The 19,104-nt window shown below is 68.2% G+C and overlaps 5 protein-coding genes across 8 annotated transcripts; 4 read left to right on the forward strand and 1 right to left on the reverse strand.

Annotated features, from left to right (window-relative positions):
- Positions 1-1,054: 1,054 nt before the first annotated feature.
- Positions 1,055-4,434, forward strand: ARF3 (ADP ribosylation factor 3). Of its 3 annotated transcripts, none has more exons than XM_030468263.1 (5): positions 1,055-1,102; positions 2,490-2,679; positions 2,802-2,912; positions 3,035-3,159; positions 3,387-4,434. In XM_030468263.1, exons 2-5 carry the CDS (start codon positions 2,532-2,534, stop codon positions 3,546-3,548), a joined length of 546 nt encoding a protein of 181 aa, XP_030324123.1. In that variant the 5' UTR covers positions 1,055-1,102; positions 2,490-2,531; the 3' UTR covers positions 3,549-4,434. The 3 variants fall into 3 exon arrangements, with proteins under 3 accessions (XP_030324123.1, XP_030324124.1, XP_030324122.1); XM_030468264.1 differs by having other exon boundaries at positions 1,074-1,093; XM_030468262.1 differs by lacking the exon at positions 1,055-1,102 and adding an exon at positions 1,562-1,664.
- Positions 4,435-5,863: 1,429 nt separating this feature from the next.
- FKBP11 (FKBP prolyl isomerase 11) lies at positions 5,864-7,732 on the forward strand. The gene is made up of 6 exons (XM_030468259.1): positions 5,864-6,042; positions 6,468-6,533; positions 6,998-7,085; positions 7,191-7,224; positions 7,327-7,397; positions 7,471-7,732. The coding sequence occupies exons 1-6, from the start codon at positions 5,914-5,916 to the stop codon at positions 7,686-7,688; spliced, it is 606 nt and encodes a 201-aa protein (XP_030324119.1). The 5' UTR covers positions 5,864-5,913; the 3' UTR covers positions 7,689-7,732.
- A 36-nt stretch (positions 7,733-7,768) lies between these two features.
- On the reverse strand, positions 7,769-10,275 carry CCDC65 (coiled-coil domain containing 65). Its single transcript, XM_030468265.1, has 7 exons — positions 10,070-10,275; positions 9,574-9,983; positions 9,287-9,425; positions 9,006-9,203; positions 8,697-8,915; positions 8,378-8,530; positions 7,769-8,284 (listed from the first exon to the last, which is right to left on the reverse strand). Exons 1-7 carry the CDS (start codon positions 10,247-10,249, stop codon positions 7,946-7,948), a joined length of 1,638 nt encoding a protein of 545 aa, XP_030324125.1. The 5' UTR covers positions 10,250-10,275; the 3' UTR covers positions 7,769-7,945.
- Positions 10,276-10,777: 502 nt separating this feature from the next.
- On the forward strand, positions 10,778-13,324 carry RND1 (Rho family GTPase 1). The gene is made up of 5 exons (XM_030468258.1): positions 10,778-10,946; positions 11,024-11,111; positions 12,334-12,443; positions 12,541-12,675; positions 12,758-13,324. Exons 1-5 carry the CDS (start codon positions 10,827-10,829, stop codon positions 13,001-13,003), a joined length of 699 nt encoding a protein of 232 aa, XP_030324118.1. The 5' UTR covers positions 10,778-10,826; the 3' UTR covers positions 13,004-13,324.
- Positions 13,325-13,966: 642 nt separating this feature from the next.
- On the forward strand, positions 13,967-19,092 carry DDX23 (DEAD-box helicase 23). Of its 2 annotated transcripts, none has more exons than XM_030468248.1 (17): positions 13,967-14,027; positions 14,532-14,746; positions 14,897-14,995; positions 15,099-15,195; positions 15,269-15,334; positions 15,459-15,597; positions 15,679-15,812; positions 15,892-16,004; positions 16,081-16,224; positions 16,470-16,695; positions 16,815-16,960; positions 17,043-17,220; positions 17,328-17,570; positions 17,674-17,825; positions 17,934-18,042; positions 18,174-18,348; positions 18,464-19,092. In XM_030468248.1, exons 2-17 carry the CDS (start codon positions 14,532-14,534, stop codon positions 18,685-18,687), a joined length of 2,460 nt encoding a protein of 819 aa, XP_030324108.1. In that variant the 5' UTR covers positions 13,967-14,027; the 3' UTR covers positions 18,688-19,092. The 2 variants fall into 2 exon arrangements, with proteins under 2 accessions (XP_030324108.1, XP_030324109.1); XM_030468249.1 differs by having other exon boundaries at positions 15,682-15,812.
- The last annotated feature ends 12 nt before the right edge of the window (positions 19,093-19,104 follow it).

The raw sequence follows: 19,104 nt of genomic DNA on the forward strand, positions 1-19,104 counted from the left end.
GGGGGGGTGGGTGGTGGTGGATGGAGGACGTGGGGGGCTGGAGGGGAAGGCGAGGGGTGCCCAGCTGGGTGTGGGGGGGGGTCCGTGTTCAGGACAAGGTGACACAGGACCGGTGCTGGCACTGTCTCGGTGGGGACAAGAATCTGTCCCTGCTGTCCCCTCGCCCGGGGGGAGCGTGTGAGTGTGTGAACTCCCGGGAGCGGGGGGGGCCTGAGCTGAGCCCCCCGTTGTGGTTGGGTGCCGGGAGGGGGGCGGGGGGTGTGGGATGGGTAATCCCCCCGCGGCGGTTTCTCCGGACCAGTCATGCGGGGCCGGATTAGCCCCCTCGCCCGTCACGGCCCGGGGCCGCCGCTCGCCGCCTCAAAGCAGGGACGGACAAAGCCGGTGGAGGGGATGGGGAGGGGGGGCTCACACCAGGGACCCCCTCCTCATCCACCTCCCCCACCCCGCAGCGGTTCTGCAGGGGTCTGAGACGGCTGCTCCCGTCCCCGCCCCGGTTCCCGGCCGGGCCGGGCCGTGTCCGCGCCCTCGAGCCGCCGCCCCGTCGGGGCTCCCGGGGCTGAGGTCAGCGGCCGCGGGGAGGCCCCGGGGCGCGGCCGGGAGGGCCCTGCCCGGGGTCGTGCCACCAGCGGCGGGGGACAAACACGACCCCCACCTCCCCACCCTTCTTCATTCCCGGGCCCTCCCGGGGGTCCCCTCTCCTTCCAGACTCTCCAGGACCCCCGCCCGCACCCCCCGGACCTCACCCCCTCCCCCGTCGCCCCGAGCACCTCCCGATGCCCCCGTTCCCTCCTCCTCATCCCCTCTGCAACCCCCGCGAAGCCCGACGGGGGTCTCCGGGAAAGGAGGGGGGGCGATGCTCGGGACCCCCCCGGTACCGGTGGGGGGCAGCGCCTCCGGCAGCTGTCGGGGCGTCTGGTGCTGCCGGTTCCCGTGGGAGCGGGGTGGGGGGAGAATCCCGTCCCGTCTCACCGGGGAGGGACAGACGGACAGCGGGGACAGCCGGGCGGATCGAGGGACGCGGCGGGGGGAGGACATACACCGGGGGTGCCCCGCGCCCACTGCCAGCCCCGTGAGCACCGGGACCGTCTCGGTATCTACGGTAACGCACCAGGCCTGGCCGGGGCGGCTCCAGCTTGGCCCAGGACCCCGGTGCGGGGGTGGGTGGGGGCATCCCTGGCAGCGCCGTGCGGTTCTTGGGGCCCTCCCTGTGCGGTTCTTGGGGCCCTCCCTGTGCCGTCATTGGGGTCCCGGCCCGCCCCGGACAGCACAGGGCTCACGGAACCCCCCAGCCCCCCCCCAGATGGGGCTCTGCCCCCCCGGTGCTCATGTCGGGGGGGGGTGTGGGGGTGGTCCTGGTGCCCCCCCCCCCCGCACTGCTGCAGCCGCTGCCATGGAAACGTCTCGCGCCTCTCGCGAGCTCTGTGCCCCCCCCCTCGACCTCCCCCCCAAGACCCCTCCCCGCGGGCGCCCCCGGGCCCGGTGAGGGAGAAGGAGGAGGGGGGGGGCGGGAAGCGGTGCGGGAGGGGGGGACGGTGCGGGGTGGGGGGGGCGGGGGGAGCACCGGGCGCTCTCGCGAGATCGACGCGATCGGGGCCTCCGCTTCCGGCGGCGGGAGCGGTGCAGAGTCAGCTGCGGGCGGGGGGCAGCGGCACCGGCACCAGGTGCGGGGGGGGGACCCGCACCGGGGAGGGGGGAGTCCGGGGCGCCGCGCATCGTGCGGGGCGGAGGGCACCGCACTGGCGTGGGGGGGAGGTCTGCAACGCGTTTGGGGGTGCCCGATGCATCGGGGGTGCGGAGCAGCGAAGGGGATGGGAGGGGGACATTGCACCGGGGGGGTGCTCAGGGCGGCGGGGGGGGTGTGTGTGTGATGCGGTGCAGCGGGAGGGGTGCGGGGCACGGGGAGGGGGCGGGAAGCGGCGGGGGGCGGTGCGGCGGGCGGGGGCGGGGGGCGATGCGGCGGGGGGGGCGGTGCGGAGCTGGGGGGGGGCGGTGTTTTGGGGGGTGCTGCGATTCTGGGAGGGGGGGGCGGTGCGTTGGAGGGTCGCAGTGCGGGGAGGGGGGGGTTGCGGGGAATTCGGGGGGCGTCCTGCCGAGGGGCTGCGGGGGGGGCGGGGGCGGGCGGCAGCGAACGCTGCGGTGCGGGGGGGGCGGAGTGGCGGGGGGGTTGCGGGGCCGGGGGGGCCGTGCACGGGCTGGGGGGCGCAGGGGTGGGTGTGGGGGCCGGGGTGGGCGGCTCTGTGCCCCCCGGGGAGGGCTCGGATCGGTGCCTCAGTTTCCCCCAGTGCACAGCCCCGGCCTGTCCCCTTGCGGGGGGCTGGGGGCACAACCCCCCCAGGGGGCTGCACACAGTGCGGGACGTGGCCTTTTGGGATCCCCAGGACACGGGGGTCCCCAATCCACGCAACCCACACCCTCAGAGTCTGGGGGATCTCTGGACCCCCCTGTGCCCCCCTCCCCACCCCAGCGCCTTGCCGGTGCCCCCGCAGGATCCGGCCTCGCCTGCGGACGGAACCAGCGCCGCCGTCACCATGGGCAACATCTTTGGGAACCTGCTGAAGAGCCTGATCGGGAAGAAGGAGATGAGGATCCTGATGGTGGGGCTGGACGCTGCTGGGAAGACCACCATCCTCTACAAGCTGAAGCTGGGGGAGATCGTCACCACCATCCCCACCATAGGTGTGCAGCCCGCCTGGAGGGGGGGTCCCCGGGACAGGGAACCCTTCCCCTGCACATCCTTCGGGAGGAAGGGGCTGGTGGCTTCGTGTGCCTCAGTTTCCCTCTGCTCTCACTCCCCACAGGGTTCAACGTGGAGACGGTGGAGTACAAGAACATCAGCTTCACCGTGTGGGACGTGGGCGGGCAGGACAAGATCCGACCCCTCTGGAGGCATTATTTCCAAAACACCCAGGGTAGGTCACCCCCAACCTGGGGGGAGGTGGAATGAGGTTGGGGGATCAGAGGGCCCGATCCTGTGCTTATTGCACCCCCTGTGTCCCACCCCCCAACCCAACCCCACCCCACCCCACCCCAGGGCTGATCTTCGTGGTGGACAGCAACGACCGGGAGCGGGTGAACGAGGCGCGGGAGGAGCTGATGCGGATGCTGGCGGAGGATGAGCTGCGGGACGCCGTCCTCCTTGTCTTTGCCAACAAGCAGGTGGGGCTGGGAGGGGGGGATCCCCCTCCCCATGGCGGGGCCGTGCCCACCCCCGGGGGGGGGTCTCAGCTCTGGGTGATTGGGGTGGGAGGGTGCCCGCTCCCAGGGTGATGCCTTAGCGGGAACGCGCCCATCCCCACGGCGCTGGGGCTGGCAGCGTGGTGCCTATCCCCAGGGTGTCGAGGTGGGGGTCTGACCCCCCCACTTTATCTCACCCCTCCCCTCAGGACCTTCCCAACGCCATGAACGCGGCGGAGATCACGGACAAGCTGGGGCTGCACTCCCTGCGCCACCGTAACTGGTACATCCAGGCCACCTGTGCCACCAGTGGGGACGGGCTCTACGAGGGGCTGGACTGGCTCGCCAACCAGCTCAAGAACAAGAAGTGAGCGGGCAGCCCCCCACCCCATAACCCCGGGGCTGTGCCAGGCCCCCTCCACCCCCCCACACACCTCCTCAGCTGCCCCCTCCCCGCCCCGCTTGCTGTGGGGTTTTGGTTTGGTTTGGGTTTTGGTTTTTTTTTCTCGCCTTTTTTTTGGGGTCTCCTCGGTTCCCCTCGGATCTCGTGTGTGCGTGCGTGGAAATCCAGCTCTGTATAATGTATTGGGGGGTACAGGGGGGGGACGGGGGGAGGCTGAACCCTGAGGAGCTGGGGGTGGAGGGGGTGTGAGGGGCCACCTCGGTGCTGCCCTGCCCGGGGGGGGCCATGCCGGGGTCCCCCATCCCTGTGCATGTCCCCACACCCTTCGCCTTCCTCTGGACCAAACCGGGGGGGCAGCAGGGCCGCAGGGGGCATTTGGGACCATACACACTCCCCCCTCCCCCGACACCCCCCAGCACCCCCTCCTAGTCCCACTACCCCATCCCCTCCCCCCCCTATGAATCGGGGGTCCCACACGTCCCCAGACCCCCCCTACCCCTCCATGTCACTTTGAGGCAGGTCTCCTCCTCCTTGCAGCGCGACCCCCTCCCCCTTGGGGGGTGGGCACAGGGTCACAGGGACTCCCTATAGGTCCCCCCAAGCCTCGTGCCCCCCCCCACTGTGCCCCGGCCGCCTGCACCCCACCCCCGTGCCAGCATAGTGATTGTATGTCCCTGCCCCTCACGGACGGACGGACGGACAGATGGACAGCCCCATACCCCCCCCCTCCTTCCTTTCCCCCCCCCCAGCACCGTATTTATACCCCCGGTCTGTGCTTGGTGTGTGACGTGTCGCTGCGGCTCTGCCCCGTCCGGGGACGTGTGTACTCACCCCCCGTCCCCCCCACCCCACGCCTGAGATGGTGGGTGACCCCCGACGCCCCCCTTCCCGACCCACCCCCCCCCTCCCTGACCCCCCCCTTGGATATTAAACATGTTTTATGTAGCTCTGCCCCACGGCTCTTCTTCCACTGCCTCCTTGCCTCCTCCCCCCAAGGCTGGGGGTCCCGCAGAGGGGACGGTGATGGACAGCCCTGGGCTGGGTTTAATTAGAAAGAGCTTAGTGGGGTGAGGGGGGGGGGGGTTTAGGGGCCCCCCCTCCCCTTCCCAGGCTCATCTTTAGGGGAATATTGGATGAAATGGTAAATCCCATTAGCACTAATCCCAGCCGGGGCGTGGGGACGGTGCCAGCGCCAGGATGGGCGCGAGTGGGGCTCAGCCCCCGCCCCTTGGTGTCACCTCCCTCCCCCCCTGTCCCCCCCCTCCCCGAGCCGTGGGACCGGCTGAGTCCCAGCATCACCGACCCCATCCCCGTGTCCCCTCTGAGGGTTGGTGGCCGGGGGGCTTCGTGTCACCCCCCGTGCTGGTGACACCGAGCCAGCTGGTTCCTCCTGCAAGAGGGGGGCTGATCACGGCGGGGGGGTGGACTGGGAGGTGACACTTGGGGGTGACAAGAGTGGGCTGGGGTGACACTGGGGGTGACGGGGGTGGGCTGGCAGCCACGGGGCCAGCACCGGCGCGTTCCCACCAACCGGTGGCTTTGTCTGGCGGGGGCCAGCGCGGCGGTGACCCGGTGGCCCTAATCCCATTAAGGCCCTGGCCCCCGGCCCCCACCTCTCGGCAACCGGGGCTGGTATGTGGGTGACCGGTGGGGCCGGCGTGCCGATCCCGTCGTCCGGGAGCTCTACCGAGACCTGTGCCGGCACTGCCACCAACGGGGCCACCACCACCGTCACCAGGGCCATCGCCACCAGCGCGGGGTGAGGGACCCGGGCAGACCCCCGCGTGTCGGTGTGACCCTCCCTGAGCCAGGGCTGTCCCCCCCCCGGTGTCCCTGGGTTCCGGTGTCCCCCCCAGGTGCAGGGATGGGGATGATGGGGGGGAGTGTGTGTGCGGGGGGTGGTCCTGGAACTTGATGGGCGCTGGAGGGGGTGTCCTGGAGCCCCGTGGGTAGTGGGGGTCTTGGACCCTGGTAAGGGCTGGGGGGGGTGGTCCTGGTCGCGAGTGGATTCCGGTTTCTCCAGACTGTGCTGCCGCCTGCTGGTACCGAGACCCCACGGTACCGGGACACCGGGTGCTGCCCCCAGCAGGTGCCCTGGGACGACCCCTTCTCGCCCGAACCCCACAGCCCGGCCGGTCCGGTCCCGGGTCAGAGTGGGCCTGGGTGACACCGGAAGGGGTACCAAGGGGGTGACCGGTGCCGGGGATCCCCGCCCCGGCGGGACACAGGGCTGCCCGGTCCCGATGCCGAACGGGGCGGGGCAGAGCAGGGGGGGCGGGGCCCGGAGGGTCGGGCGGGGCGGTCCCGGTGCCGCCGATACCGAGAGCCCGGCCATGCCGTCCCTGTCGTCCCCCGCCGCGCTGCTGCTCCTGGCGCTGCTGCTGCCGCCGCTCCCGCCGCCCGCCCGCGCCACCGAGAGCGAAACTGAAACCGGAGCCCGGGGACTGCGGCTGGAGACGCTCGTGAGCCCCGGGACGCGGAGGAACGGGGGGGAAAGGGGGGCTGCGTGGGGAGCACCGGGCACCGGGACCCCCGGCGGCCCCTCTGGACGGGGAGATGGGACCGGGAAGTGAGGGGGGGACGGCGGGGAACGGGGGCACCGGCGGGACCGAGTTGTTCCGGGGGGCATCGGTCTGGGCGGGGGGCGAATGGGGCACCGGGAGGAGCGGGCGGAGGGTGAGGGGGGAGCCGGGAGAACCGGGTGGAGGCGGGGGGTTCACCGGGAGGAGCGGGCTGCGGAGGAGGGGACGGACCGGGAGGAGCGGGGGGAGTCGGGCTCAGGGAGTGATGGGGGGACCGGGAGTTGCGGGGCCCCCAAAGTTTGGGGACTCCGTCCCAAGCCCGCTGTGTCCGGTCCCGTCCTGTCCCCATCCCCCCCCCGCTGCAGGTGGCCCCCCCGGAGGGCTGCACGGAGCTGTCGGCACCGGGGGACACGGTGCACATCCACTACACGGTGCGGGGCGGGAGGAACACGTCAGCACTGAGCGGCGGGCGGGGCGGGGGAGGCACCGGAGGGGGGGGGGCACCGGGGAGGCACCGCGAGGCGGGGGGACAGAGGGCTGGCACCGGGCTGGTACCGGGCTGGTACCGGCAAGAAACCAGGAGGATGTTTGGGGTTGGCACTGGGGCTGTCCCGGGTGGAGGGGATGGCACCGGAACCTGGGGGTGGGGGCGGAGGCAGGGGAGGTACCAGGGTAGGTATGGAAGTGGCACCGGAGCGACTCTGGGCCGGTACCGAAGCGGCTCTGGGGCGGTACCAGGGCGGGCATAAAGGGGACATCGGGGTGACACTGGGACTGGCCTGGTGGTAGCCCCGGGCTGGCTCTGGGTGGCCCTGTCACCAGCATCGTGGTGGCGCTGGGACCCGCGTGGGCTGTGTCCCCAGGGGTCACCGTGTCCCCGCCCGTGTCCCCGCAGGGCAGCCTGGAGGACGGGCGGATCATCGACACCTCCCTGAGCCGGGACCCGCTCCAGGTGGAGCTGGGCAAGCGCCAAGTCATCCCCGGTGAGCTGGGGGGTCCCGGGGGGGCTACCGGGGTCCGGGGAGGTTCATCAGAGCCTGGGGGGGCTGTGAGACCCCCGCTCACCCCTCTTCCCCCTCTCCTCGCAGGCCTGGAGCAGAGTCTGCTGGACATGTGTGTGGGGTAAGCAGGGGAGGGGGCTGGGGGGGCGGGTCGGTGTCCCCCCCGGTGTCCCCCCCGCGCTGGCACTGTCACTGTCACCGAGGGGGTCTGTGGCTGTGGCAGGGAGAAGCGCAGAGCCATCATCCCCCCCCACCTGGGCTACGGCAAACGGGGGTCGCCCCCAAGCATCCCAGGTGAGCGCAGCCCTCGGGGTCCCCCTCGGGGTCTCCCCCCGAGCCCCCCACTCATGTCCCGCGTGGTTCCCAGGTGACGCGGTGCTGCAGTTCGAGGTGGAGCTGGTGGGGTTGTCCCGGGCTGGGTACTGGCAGAAAGTGGTGAACGAGGTTCTGCCCCTGCTGTGCCTCGGGCTAGTGCCGGCCCTGCTGGGGCTCGTTGGCTACCAGCTGTACCGCAAGGCCAGCGGGCCCAAGCTCTCCAAGAAAAAAATGAAGGAGGAGAAGAGGAATAAAGCCAAAAAGAAATAAAAGCTGCTTTACCCTCAGCACCCACGGCTGCTCTGCCCGGCTCCGGGAGGTGGGAGGGGGCTCTGCACCCCTCGAGATCCCGGCCCACTCCGGGTTCAGACCGGAGGGGAGGTCTTGGACACCCTGACAAAGCTCAGAGGGACCAGAATTAAACACCCAGAGGGGGTTTGGGATTTTATTGAGGGGGAAACCTTTGGGCTCTGTGATGGTGTCACTGCGGTGTCCCCAAGCGCCAGGCTGGGGACAGAGGGTGACACTCACCCGGTGCCACCCGTGCGGGTGGGCTCCAGCCCCACCTCCCCTCGGAAGAGGCTCGGGGGGTGTTTGTCACCCTGCTGGCCCTGCACAGCGTCCCCCCCGGCGCGGGACACGTCCTCGGGGTCACATCTCTTGTGCCGGACGCTGAGGAGGGGGTTGGGTTTATCCAGCACCTCCTGGGTCACGCAGATCCCGGCCAGGTACTGACCCAGCAGCTCCCGCAGCCGGCGGTTCCGGCGGTTCAGCTCCGCCCTCTCCCTCTCCAGCGCCTTCTCCTCCAGCTTCGCTTTGTTGAATCTCTGCCAGAACCGCTCCAGCCCCGCGTAATCCCGCACGACCTGGGCGAGAGGCGGGGAGGTGGGCGGGAGAGGGGTCCCCGGGGCTGGGTCCGGACCCTCGCTGCCCCACGGTCACCCCCTCGCCCCCCTCACCCGCGCCAGGGGCTCCTCCGGTGTCCGGTGGAGGATTCGCTGGGCTTCCTCCTGCTCCCCCTCTGCCAGTGAGGAGGGGTAGAAGGGCAGCACCTTCTCCTGCTCCGTCTCCAGCTTCCGGCACATCTCGGCCAACCTCAGGATACGCTGGGCCTGGGGAGGGGGCTGCAGGTGAGGGCAGGGCAGGAGGGGACAGAGCCACCTTCCTGGGGCTGTGCCAGGACAGGAGCACCTTCTGCACCAACCTCACCTCTTGCACCAACCTCACCTGCACCATCCTCACCTCTTGCACCATCCTCACCTTCTGCACCATCCTCACCTTCTGCACCACCTTCTCCAGAGTCTTCAGGGCTCCCTCACTCTGCATCACCAGCCTGCCCAGGTTGCCCTGGGCCCTGGCCCTGGCCTGGCTCATCTCAGCCTTCAGCTCCTGCAGCTTCCTCAGGGCCTTTTCCTTCTTCACCCTCACACGCCGGTTCTGCTCCTCGCTCTCCCTCAGCTGAGCTGCTATCTGCCCCTTGGTGGCTGCCACCAAATCCTGGGGACAAAAGGTGAGCAGGAGGATGGGGTGGCCTGGCTTTTGAGGGGGGGGGGGAAGGCAGGGGTCACCCCAGGACCCTGCTGGGACCTGGAGCTTCTGCAGCTTCTTGGCCTGCAGCTCTATTTCCTTGGCGTTTTTCCTGTCCTTCTGCTTCAGAGCCTTAAAAGCGATTTTCAGGTGCTCGGTGGCCTCCCCGTAGCTCGTCATGGCCTCCTGGAACTTCTCCCAGAGCTTCTCCACCTTCTCCCCCAGCTCCAGCCGGGTGTACTGCTTCTCCAGCAGGCTCTGGGGACAGACAGGGACGTGGCTGACCCGTCACCTCACCCAACCTCCCCGCGTTCCTCACCAGTTCTCTCCCCAGCCCCTGCCTTGTTCTTGATGTCATCCCGGGCACTCTGGAAGTTCAGGGTGTCCTCCTGCTGGCCCCTGGCATAAATCTGCTCGGCTGCCATTGCCAGCTCCCTCAGGGAGGAGCTCTCCTTCTCCTGGTGCTCCAGGATGGTTCTCCTGGGAGAGAACACAGGGAGCTGCTCAGGGAGGGAAACCACAGGGGTCCCACCCGTGTCAGGTGAGGGCTCAGCACGGGGAAAGGGACATCCAGCAGGTGCCACCGCTGTCCCTCTCCTCCTCCTCATCCCTCTCCTCCTCCCCGTACCTCTCGTCCTCAAACTCCAAGCTCAGGGCCCGCAGCTGAGCGTTGTAATTCTCCTCCAGGCAGCTCAGGCGCCGGCGCTGGAACCGCAGCAGGCGCTGGAGGTTCTGCAGGTGACTGCGCAGGGCCCGGGAGTGCTGCTCCTCCACCTCCTCCAGCTCCGTCACCAGGGACTGTGAAGGGTGGAAGGGGTCACGGCTGGAGCCCCCCGTGTCCCCCCCACGCCCCCCTCCTTCCTCCCGTGCCTCGATGGCGCTGTCCTTGCAGTCCATCACCCGGGAGAAGGTCTGCATCAGGATCTCCATGTCCCTGCGCAGCTCCGCGTCCTTGGCCGCCCGCAGCATCGCCCGCCACTGGGTGTCGAGTTTGTGGAGGTTCAGGGTGCTGCTGCCTTCCTCCTTGGCCACCTTGTCCTAGGGGAGGGGAGCAGGGGGTCGGGCAGGTGTGGGGAAACCACGCAGCCGACCCTCCCCCTCCAACTCCAGGCCCTCCCAGGCACCTTCAGGAACCGGGTCAGCATCTCCTCCTTCCTCCTGGCTGCCTCCTCCTCAGCCAGCGCCTGGAGCTGCTGCTCCTCCGCCGCGGGGCCTGATGCTCGCTTGCCCTCCATGGCACCTGGGAGGGGTGGGGGGGATGTCCAGGCACCCCCCAAAGCCCCACTCCCCCCTTCCCACCACATCTCCTCCCCCCGTGGTTGTCCTCAGAGCCCCCCCCAGGCCCCATTCCCGCCTCTTCCCCCTGCTGCCCCCTCAGAGCCCCCCAGGCCCCGCTCCCCTCTGGCCCCTCCCGTCTCCTCCTCCCGCCCCCCCCCCACGCACCCCGCTTTGGGAACCGCCCTGCCCAACCTCTCTCACACCCCTCCGGTCCCTCCGGTCCCTCCGGTCCCTCCCTCCGGGGCTCCCGCCGGGACCTCCCGCAGCCCCCACCGAGCCCAACAGCCGGCGTTCCACCGGTCTCCTAGCAACGGAAACTTCCGGTGAGAGGGGGCGGGACCAAGGCCTCACTTCCGGCCACAGCCACTCAGGCGCCCCCTGGATTGGCGGAACGGCCTCGCACTCAGCGGGGCGGGGCCCGGCTGCCCCTCTCCTCCCCGCCATTGGCTGGTTTGCCGCGGGCCGCTGCAGCAATTGGCGAGAGGGCGATTCGGTGGGCGGGGCTTTGCGGCGGCCAGGTATATAAGGGCTCTGCGGCGGCGGGGCGCAGGGCTGGCGGGCGGGCGGGGGTCAGGGGAGGCCGCGCTCTGCCCCGCCGCCGCCATGCGGGAGCGGAGGCCGGTACCGGCCCCACCGGCCCGGTGCAAGCTGGTGCTGGTGGGCGACGTGCAGTGCGGCAAGACGGCCATGCTGCAGGTGCTGGCCAAGGACTGCTACCCCGAGGTGAGCCGGCTGAACGGGGAACGAGCACCGGGAACCGGCAGCGGAACCGGGCGCTGACGCTCTCGGTGCCGTTGCAGACGTACGTGCCCACCGTGTTTGAGAACTACACGGCGTGTCTGGCCAGCGAGGAGCAGCGGGTGGAGCTGAGCCTCTGGGACACCTCCGGTACCGGGGGGGCTGTTGGGAGGCACGCACGGGGGTGCGGGGGGGTCCCTCCGGTACCGGGGGGTGCGGCGAGGCGGGGGCAGCCCTGGCCCCGGTGCGGGGATGATGGAGGCGTTTGGTGGTTTGGGGTCTCGGAGGGGTGCGGGGGGGGGACAGGCCTGAGGTTTGGGGGGACCCCGCAGGAGTGGGAGCCCTGCAGTGGGTGCTCCGGGGTCCCCGCAGTGCCCGGGGGGGAGGTGCGGGCCGCAATGGGGACACCTGAGGGGGATCCCCTTTTGGGGGGGTGTGGGGGGTGTTAATTCAGGTCGGGGGTCTGTGTCTGGGGGGCGGGGGGGAGCTGGGTGCCAGGGACTCCCCGGGGACTGGCCCTGCAAGGAGGCAGCAGACGCAGGGTGGGAGGGGGGCACAGGGCTGAGCTCCCTTCAGAGGATTCCCCCGCAGTGCTGTGGCCCCCCCGTACCGGCGTGATCCCCCCGCTGGGCTGTGGGATGCGGGAGCCCCCACCCTGCCTGCACACTAGGGACACACACACACCAGTGGGTGATCCTCGTGTTGCCTCTCCAGGACACCCCATGAAGGGCTGGGGGGGCCGGGATAGACCTGCCCTGGTGCTGCAGTGTCTCCCCCCGGCAGAGGGGGGGTCCCCGCCCCCCGCCATCCCCGCGTTGCTATGGCGATCACTGGCGCAGCCTCTTTGCTATTCCACGCACGGAGCGTCTGGGCTGCAAAACCCCCTCCGAGGCCCTTCGGGGTCGGGGGCGGCAAAAGGGGGGGGTGCTGCTGGGGCACCCCCTTACCCGGAAGAGTCGTGTGTCCCCCCTCCCCACTGCCCCCACCCCCCCGTGCATCCCCTCCCCCTGCAGTCCCAGTGCGGTGCTGGTGGCCCCGGTTCCCCAGGGACCTCTCGGGGGTGGCTGTCACCCCTCATCCTCTCCTCGCCCACCCCCCCCCGTGTCCTAGCTGTCCCCCAGCCCGCAATGGGGCCCCCAGAATGAGAAGGGGGGGGCGGCTGTTATATAAACACCACGGGATCGTTTCCCTCGGTGGGGACGATGACGACGTGAGCGGAGGTGGCGGGTTGGGTTTGGTTTTGGGGAGGGGGGGGGGCTCTAAAGCTGCCTCCCCCCAGCCCAGGCAGGAAGGGGCTGTGACCCTCTTCACAAGCACTTCCCACCTGGGGGCCTGGGTCCCTTTTTTTTATTTTTGGGGGTGTTTCTCCCAGGCTCTCCCTACTATGACAACGTGCGACCCCTTTGCTACAGCGACTCGGACGCCGTCCTGCTCTGCTTTGACATCAGCCGCCCCGAGACCCTCGACAGCGCCTCCAAAAAGGTGAGGGGCGAGCCAGGGACCCCTTTATGACACCAACGGGGGTGATGTGGGGGTGACTGATGGGAGCTCCTCTGTGTCACCCCCCCACACCCTGCAGTGGAAGTCCGAAATCCTGGATTATTGCCCCAACACGCGGGTGCTGCTCATCGGCTGCAAGACAGACCTAAGGACCGACCTCAGCACCCTGATGGAGCTCTCCCACCAGAAGCAGGCACCCATCTCCTACGAGCAGGTCTGGGAGGGGATGGGGGGGTCCCAGCGAGAGGGTTTAAGGGTTTTTTTTTTGGGGTGCCTCACGCTGGGTTGGGTTGCAGGGCTGTGCGGCTGCCCGGCAGCTGGGAGCTGAGAGCTACCTGGAGTGTTCAGCCTTCACCTCGGAGAAAAGTGTCCACAGCATCTTCCGGACCGTGTCCGGCATCTGCCTCAGCAAATCCCCCCCCCAGCCCCCTAAAAGTCCCCCCCGCAGCCTCTCCAAGAGACTCCTGCACCTCCCCAGCCGCTCCGAGCTCATCTCTTCCACCTTCAAGAAGGAAAAAGCAAAAAGCTGCTCTGTCATGTGAAAGGGGGGGGCATGTGAAACCCTCCCCCCCCTCTGCACACACACCCCCCCTCCTCAAAGCCCCCAGCCCCCCCCTCTGAGTCCCCAGATGGGGTTGAGGGGTTGGACAGGGCCCTGGAGCCCCTCTCCCCAAGGAGGAAGGGGTGGCTGCTGCCCCCCCATCACCCTTCTTCCCCTGCCAGCACCCAAAGGGGGGAGGTCTGAGGGGGGGTCCAGGGTGGTGGGTGCTTGGCAGCTGCTCCCCAGCCCCTCAATTCCAGGGGGGGCTCATCCATGGATTCATCTTGTTCCCCCACCCCATGCTGCCCCATCCCTCATCTGCTGCTTGGCCCCGGGAACCCTGATGGGAGGGGGGGGCTCCTGGGGTCTGTTTTATGGACTGTCTGGGGGGGGGAGGGGGGTAGTGGTGGGGTGGTCTCTGTTCCATGGTCAATGTTATTAAAAAGCTTATTTATTATCGGAAATATAACACTCCCCCACGTGCAGCGGGTGCCTGCTCCTCTCTTTGGGGGTGTGGGGGGGCAGGGGGCTATTTTTGGGGTACACTCTGTAGTAGGGTCTCTTCTCTGCCAGCAGGGAAGGGTGACAGCGACACTGAGGTTTTCCTGTGCTGTCACCTGGGTGATGCGGGGGGCGAAGTCCTTGGGGTGCCTCCCGGGGGGGTGAAGGGAACCCCAAAAGTTCTCCCACACCCCCCCGTGCTTTTTCCTGCCTCTCTTTGGAACACACACACGAGTGAGGAGGGGCTGCGTGGGGAGAGGGACCCGGGGGGAGGGGGGATGTTGGTGTGTGTGTGGTTTGGGGGTGATTGCGGGGTTCGGGGATTGCGCGGGGTCCGCGGGTCCGGAGCGCTGCGGTGCGGAGGGATCCGCGGGGGCGGTGATGCGGCCGGGGCGGCGCGGGGGCTGCTGGGAGTTGTAGTCCCGGGGCGGGCGCGGCCTCGCTTTCCCGGCGTGCCCCGCGGCGCCCGGCGGAGATGGCGGCGGGAGCGGGGCGGTGCTGAGGCCTCGGGCTGCGGCGGGGCGGTGAGCGGGGACCGGGGGGGACCGGGGGGGACCGGGAGGCTGAGGCCGGGAGGTTGTCCCGGGGGAAAGGCCCAGGGACCCTTCCGGGCCTCGGGGGTAGGAGAACAACGGTACCGCGTCACCGGGCTGCGCCCCGGCACCCGAGGCAGGGCCCGGAACCCCGCACCTCCCGGTGTCTCCCGCTCTCTCCCGGGGTCCCTCTGAGCACCCCCAGAACCCCTCCGGCACCCGCAGCCCTCCCGGGCTCCCATCGAGACCCCCCCTGGACCCTTCTGCGGTCCCCGAGCCCTCTGAGACCCCTCGGACACCTCCAGGGGTCCCCCCAACCCTTCCCTCTCCCCCCTGGGACCCCCCGGCCCTCCCCGCTCACTCTCCGGGTTTCCATAACCTCCCCCCCGTGCCCTTCCCTGCTCCCCCCACCCCCAGCTCCAGCCAGGACCCCAACCCCGGGTCTCCCCGCTCCCACCCGGGGTCCCGGTCCCGGTCTGAGCCTCTCCCCCGCAGATGGCCGGGGAACTGACGGACAAGAAGGATCGGGACCCATCCCCCGTCAAGGAGGAGAGGAAACGCTCCCGTTCCCCGGACCGGGATCGGGACCGGGACCGCGAACGGGACCGTAAGGGTTCCCCCCCCTCCAAGGACAGGAAACGGCACCGGTCCCGGGACAGGAGGCGAGGAAGCCGATCCCGGTCCCGGTCCCGGTCCAAATCAGCGGAGAGGTGAGTGAGGGGTGTTCCAGGGAGCTCCCCAGGTTTCTCGGGAGGAGTTCTGCCCCTTTTCCCGTGTCCATAACGGCCCCACCGAGGGCAGGGGGTGTCTGGGGGGGGGTGTTTGGGTTGGGGTCACACCGTGACCATCCCACTCCCCAGGGATCGGCGGCACAAAGAGCGGGAACGGGACCGGAGCAAGAAGGACCGGGACCGGGACAAGGATGGGCACCGGCGGGATAAGGACAGGAAGCGGTCCAGGTGAGGCCCCCCCAACTCTTTTTGGGGTGTCCCTGCTTTCCAGGGCTGCTCCCTCTTGCTGGGTGACCCTGGGTGCCTGATTCCTCCCTGTTGTCCTGGGAAGTTTGTCCCCGAGCAGGGGGAAGGACTCCAAATCCCGGAAGGAGCGGGATGCACGGAAAACGGAGGAAGAGGAGGAGAATGCCCTGAAGAAGGAGAAGGTGAGGAGCGGGCTTGGGTAGGGGGTGGGACGGGAAAGGGGGGGCTCCTGACATTTTGCTCCCCCATTCCCAGGCCCAGCCCCTGTCCCTGGAGGAGCTGCTGGCAAAGAAGAAGGCTGAGGAGGAGGCAGAAGCCAAGGTAGGAGCGGGATCCTCATCTCCCCCTTACCCCAAGGGGGGATGTTTTGGGGAGGGGGTCTTGTTGTAGTGATGTGGGGGTGGCTCCCAGCCCCAAGTTTGAGCTGATCCCTCTCCTGTCCCAGCCCAAATTCCTGTCCAAGGCGGAGCGGGAGGCTGAGGCTCTGCGGCGGCGGCAGCAGGAGGTGGAGGAACGGCAGCGGCTGCTGGAGGAGGAGAGGAAGAAGAGGAAACAGTTCCAGGAGATGGGGAGGAAGATGCTGGGTAAGGAAGGTGTCATCCCCCACCACCTCCTGCCCCCAGAGGCTGGGCCAGGACCCTGAGCCCCCTTCCCCTGCTCCCCAGAAGACCCCCAGGAGCGGGAGCGCCGGGAGCGCCGGGAGCGCATGGAGCGGGAAACCAACGGCACCGAGGACGAGGAGGGCAGGCAGAAAATCCGGGAGGAGAAAGACAAAAGCAAAGAGCTCCACGCCATCAAGGTGGGGTTTGGGGGGTGCTGAGGGCTTTTAGGGGGAGCTGAGGGGGGGGCACTCCCTGCTGATCCTCTCCCACCTGCAGGAGCGTTACCTGGGGGGGGTGAAGAAGCGGCGGCGCACGCGGCACCTGAACGACCGCAAGTTTGTGTTCGAGTGGGACGCCTCAGAGGACACCTCCATTGACTACAACCCCCTGTGAGTGGGTGAGGGGTCCCTAGAGGGGGTCCAGGGGTGCCCCGGCCCCATCCTTGATGTTCCTGCCCCTCTGCAGGTACAAGGAGAGGCACCAGGTGCAGCTGCTGGGTCGGGGTTTCATCGCGGGGATCGACCTGAAGCAGCAGAAAAGGGAACAGTCGAGGTTCTACGGGGACCTGATGGAGAAGAGGAGGACACTGGAGGAGAAGGAGCAGGAAGAGTGAGTGGCCCCGATGGGGAGAGAAGCTTGGGAGAGGGCACTGAGGGGATTTTGGGGTGCTGGCTGCATCTGCCTGACCAGGGTGTGGAGCTGGGGGCTGCAGCACATCCTTTGGGAGGGTGGTGGGATCATTCCAGAGGCAGAGTGAGACTTCACCCCTTCCTCACCCCTTCCTCACCCCTTCCTCACTCCTTCCTCACCTCTTCCTCACTGTTTCCTCACCCCTTCCTCACCCCCCTGCCCAGGGCCCGGCTGCGGAAGCTGCGGAAGAAGGAGGCGAAGCAGCGCTGGGACGACCGGCACTGGTCCCAGAAGAAGTTGGATGAGATGACAGACAGGGACTGGCGGATCTTCCGTGAGGATTACAGCATCACCACCAAGGGGGGCAAGATCCCCAACCCCATCCGCTCCTGGAAGGACTCCTCCCTGCCCCCACACATCCTGGAGGTCATCGACAAGTGTGGCTACAAGGTGGGGACGGGGAGCTTAAGGATGGGGGGAGGTGGAGAAAAATCAGGACAAATCTTAGAGGGGTGACGAGGAGGAAGTTCTGCTCTCCCTGCTCCTAACCTTGAGGCTTCCCTGGCCAGGAACCCACCCCCATTCAGCGCCAGGCCATCCCCATCGGGCTCCAGAACCGGGACATCATCGGTGTGGCTGAAACTGGGAGTGGGAAGACAGCAGCATTCCTCATCCCCCTTCTGGTCTGGATCACCACCCTGCCCAAAATCGACCGGTGAGCGGGACGGGGGACACCGCACAAGAGGGGAGAGAGGGCGTGGGGTGGCACCCTGGGTGACACCCCCTCCCCTTCCCAGGATCGAGGAGTCAGATCAGGGTCCTTACGCCATCATCCTGGCCCCCACCCGCGAGCTGGCCCAGCAGATTGAGGAGGAAACCATCAAATTTGGGAAACCTTTGGGCATCCGCACGGTGGCCGTGATCGGGGGCATCTCCCGCGAGGACCAAGGCTTCCGCCTGCGCATGGGCTGCGAGGTGAGGGGCGACCCCCCCGGGGAGGGGACATGGAGAGGGGGACAGGGGACAGGGATTGATGGCCACCGACCTTCCTGGCACAACCTTGATGGCATCGACCTCCCCAGATCGTCATCGCCACGCCGGGCCGGCTCATCGACGTTCTGGAGAACCGGTACCTGGTGCTGAGCCGCTGCACCTACGTGGTGCTGGACGAGGCAGATCGGATGATTGACATGGGCTTCGAGCCTGACGTCCAGAAAATCCTGGAGCACATGCCTGTCACCAACCAAAAACCTGACACCGACGAGGCCGAGGACCCCGAGAAGATGTTGGCCAACTTTGAGTCGGGGAAGCACAAGTACAGACAGGTGGGTGTGGGGCTGAGCCTGCTCCGTGGGGTGGAGAGGGGAGTTTTGGAGGAGGGGGTTGGAGCGTGGGTTGGCCACCACTTTGGATCCTCTTCTCTCTCAGACTGTCATGTTCACGGCCACCATGCCACCCGCCGTGGAACGCCTGGCCCGCAGCTACCTCCGGCGCCCGGCCGTGGTCTACATTGGCTCTGCTGGCAAACCCCACGAGAGGGTGGAGCAGAAAGTCTTCCTCATGTCAGAGTCAGAAAAGAGGTGAGGAGGGGGCTTCTTGGGGTGATTCTGGAGCACTCGAGGGTGAGGGAGCTCCTGGGAGGGCACCTCAGGGTTTTCACGCCCAACTCTCCTCTTCCTCCTCAACAGGAAGAAGCTGTTGGCCATCCTGGAGCAAGGCTTTGACCCACCCATCATCATCTTCGTCAACCAGAAGAAGGGCTGCGACGTGCTGGCCAAATCCTTGGAAAAGATGGGGGTGAGAGGGGCCGGGCAGGGCTGGAAGCTTTGGCTGGGGTGGGTCGGGGTCAGCCCTGCCACCTCCGTTCCCTCACGGGGACCCCGTGACGTGGCTCTGGTGACACCCACCCCCCCAAATCTGTCCTGCAGTACAACGCCTGCACCCTGCACGGCGGGAAGGGGCAGGAGCAGAGGGAATTTGCCCTCTCCAACCTGAAGGCCGGGGCCAAGGACATCCTGGTGGCCACCGACGTGGCCGGGCGCGGCATCGACATCCACGACGTCTCCATGGTGGTCAACTACGACATGGCCAAGAACATCGAGGGTGAGTTGTGGGGGGGGAGGTTTTTGGGGTGATGATGTGGGGGATGGGGGTGATGGGGGGGATGATGGGGGCAGTCAGGTCCCTTCCTCAACCTCCCCACCACCTCCACTGGCAGATTACATCCACCGCATCGGGAGGACGGGGCGAGCGGGGAAGAGCGGGGTGGCCATCACCTTCCTCACCAAGGAGGACTCCACTGTCTTCTACGACCTGAAGCAGGCGATCCTGGAGAGCCCCGTGTCCTCCTGTCCCCCCGAGCTGGCCAACCACCCCGATGCCCAGCACAAACCTGGCACCATCCTCACCAAGAAGCGACGGGAAGAAACCATCTTCGCTTGAGACTCCCACCCCCCACCTCCTCTTCTGTCACCCCTCTGGGGACAACGGGACCAGCAGGGCTGGGGGCATTTTGCTGGTGGCTTTTTTGCCCAGCCCCCCAGATCCCTCCCTGCAGCCAGGACTGCCGACAGCAGAGACTGTCCCCAGGACTGTCCCCAGGACTGTCCCCAGATGTCCCCCCTGTTTTCCCAGTCCCTCTCCACACCTTCCCCATGGTCTGGTGGAGCTCCTGGAGGGTCTCTGGGGACAGGTCCCTCTCTGGTCACCTGTTGTCGGGTCAGTGCTGGGCTTTAGGGGTTTGGGGGGTGAGTTTTGGGGGGGTTGTCCCCAGAGCCCTGGTCACTTTGTCCCTTTTTTAGCTGGAATTTTGGGCTGTTGGAATAAACCCGCAGCCACCTCGCCAGATGTCACCTCCTC

The sequence above is a fragment of the Calypte anna genome, chromosome 33 (assembly GCF_003957555.1).
Source record: "Calypte anna isolate BGI_N300 chromosome 33, bCalAnn1_v1.p, whole genome shotgun sequence".
In the NCBI taxonomy this organism is placed as follows: domain Eukaryota; kingdom Metazoa; phylum Chordata; class Aves; order Apodiformes; family Trochilidae; genus Calypte; species Calypte anna.

Coding starts and splice junctions, on each gene's coding strand:
- ARF3 (XM_030468263.1), top strand. CDS start 2,532: ATGGGCAACATCTTTGGGAACCTGCTGAAGAGCCTGATCGGGAAGAAG. Junction 2,680..2,801: donor CACCACCATCCCCACCATAG/GTGTGCAGCCCG, acceptor CACTCCCCACAG/GGTTCAACGTGGAGACGGTG. Junction 3,160..3,386: donor TTGTCTTTGCCAACAAGCAG/GTGGGGCTGGGA, acceptor CCCTCCCCTCAG/GACCTTCCCAACGCCATGAA.
- FKBP11 (XM_030468259.1), top strand. CDS start 5,914: ATGCCGTCCCTGTCGTCCCCCGCCGCGCTGCTGCTCCTGGCGCTGCTG. Junction 6,534..6,997: donor CGGTGCACATCCACTACACG/GTGCGGGGCGGG, acceptor GTGTCCCCGCAG/GGCAGCCTGGAGGACGGGCG. Junction 7,225..7,326: donor CTGCTGGACATGTGTGTGGG/GTAAGCAGGGGA, acceptor TGGCTGTGGCAG/GGAGAAGCGCAGAGCCATCA.
- CCDC65 (XM_030468265.1), bottom strand. CDS start 10,249: ATGTGGTGGGAAGGGGGGAGTGGGGCTTTGGGGGGTGCCTGGACATCC. Junction 9,204..9,286: donor GGGATGACATCAAGAACAAG/GCAGGGGCTGGG, acceptor GTCTGTCCCCAG/AGCCTGCTGGAGAAGCAGTA. Junction 8,285..8,377: donor CGGAGGAGCCCCTGGCGCGG/GTGAGGGGGGCG, acceptor CCTCTCGCCCAG/GTCGTGCGGGATTACGCGGG.
- RND1 (XM_030468258.1), top strand. CDS start 10,827: ATGCGGGAGCGGAGGCCGGTACCGGCCCCACCGGCCCGGTGCAAGCTG. Junction 12,444..12,540: donor TCGACAGCGCCTCCAAAAAG/GTGAGGGGCGAG, acceptor CACACCCTGCAG/TGGAAGTCCGAAATCCTGGA. Junction 12,676..12,757: donor CACCCATCTCCTACGAGCAG/GTCTGGGAGGGG, acceptor GTTGGGTTGCAG/GGCTGTGCGGCTGCCCGGCA.
- DDX23 (XM_030468248.1), top strand. CDS start 14,532: ATGGCCGGGGAACTGACGGACAAGAAGGATCGGGACCCATCCCCCGTC. Junction 16,225..16,469: donor GAGGAGAAGGAGCAGGAAGA/GTGAGTGGCCCC, acceptor CCCCCTGCCCAG/GGCCCGGCTGCGGAAGCTGC. Junction 18,349..18,463: donor CATGGCCAAGAACATCGAGG/GTGAGTTGTGGG, acceptor CTCCACTGGCAG/ATTACATCCACCGCATCGGG.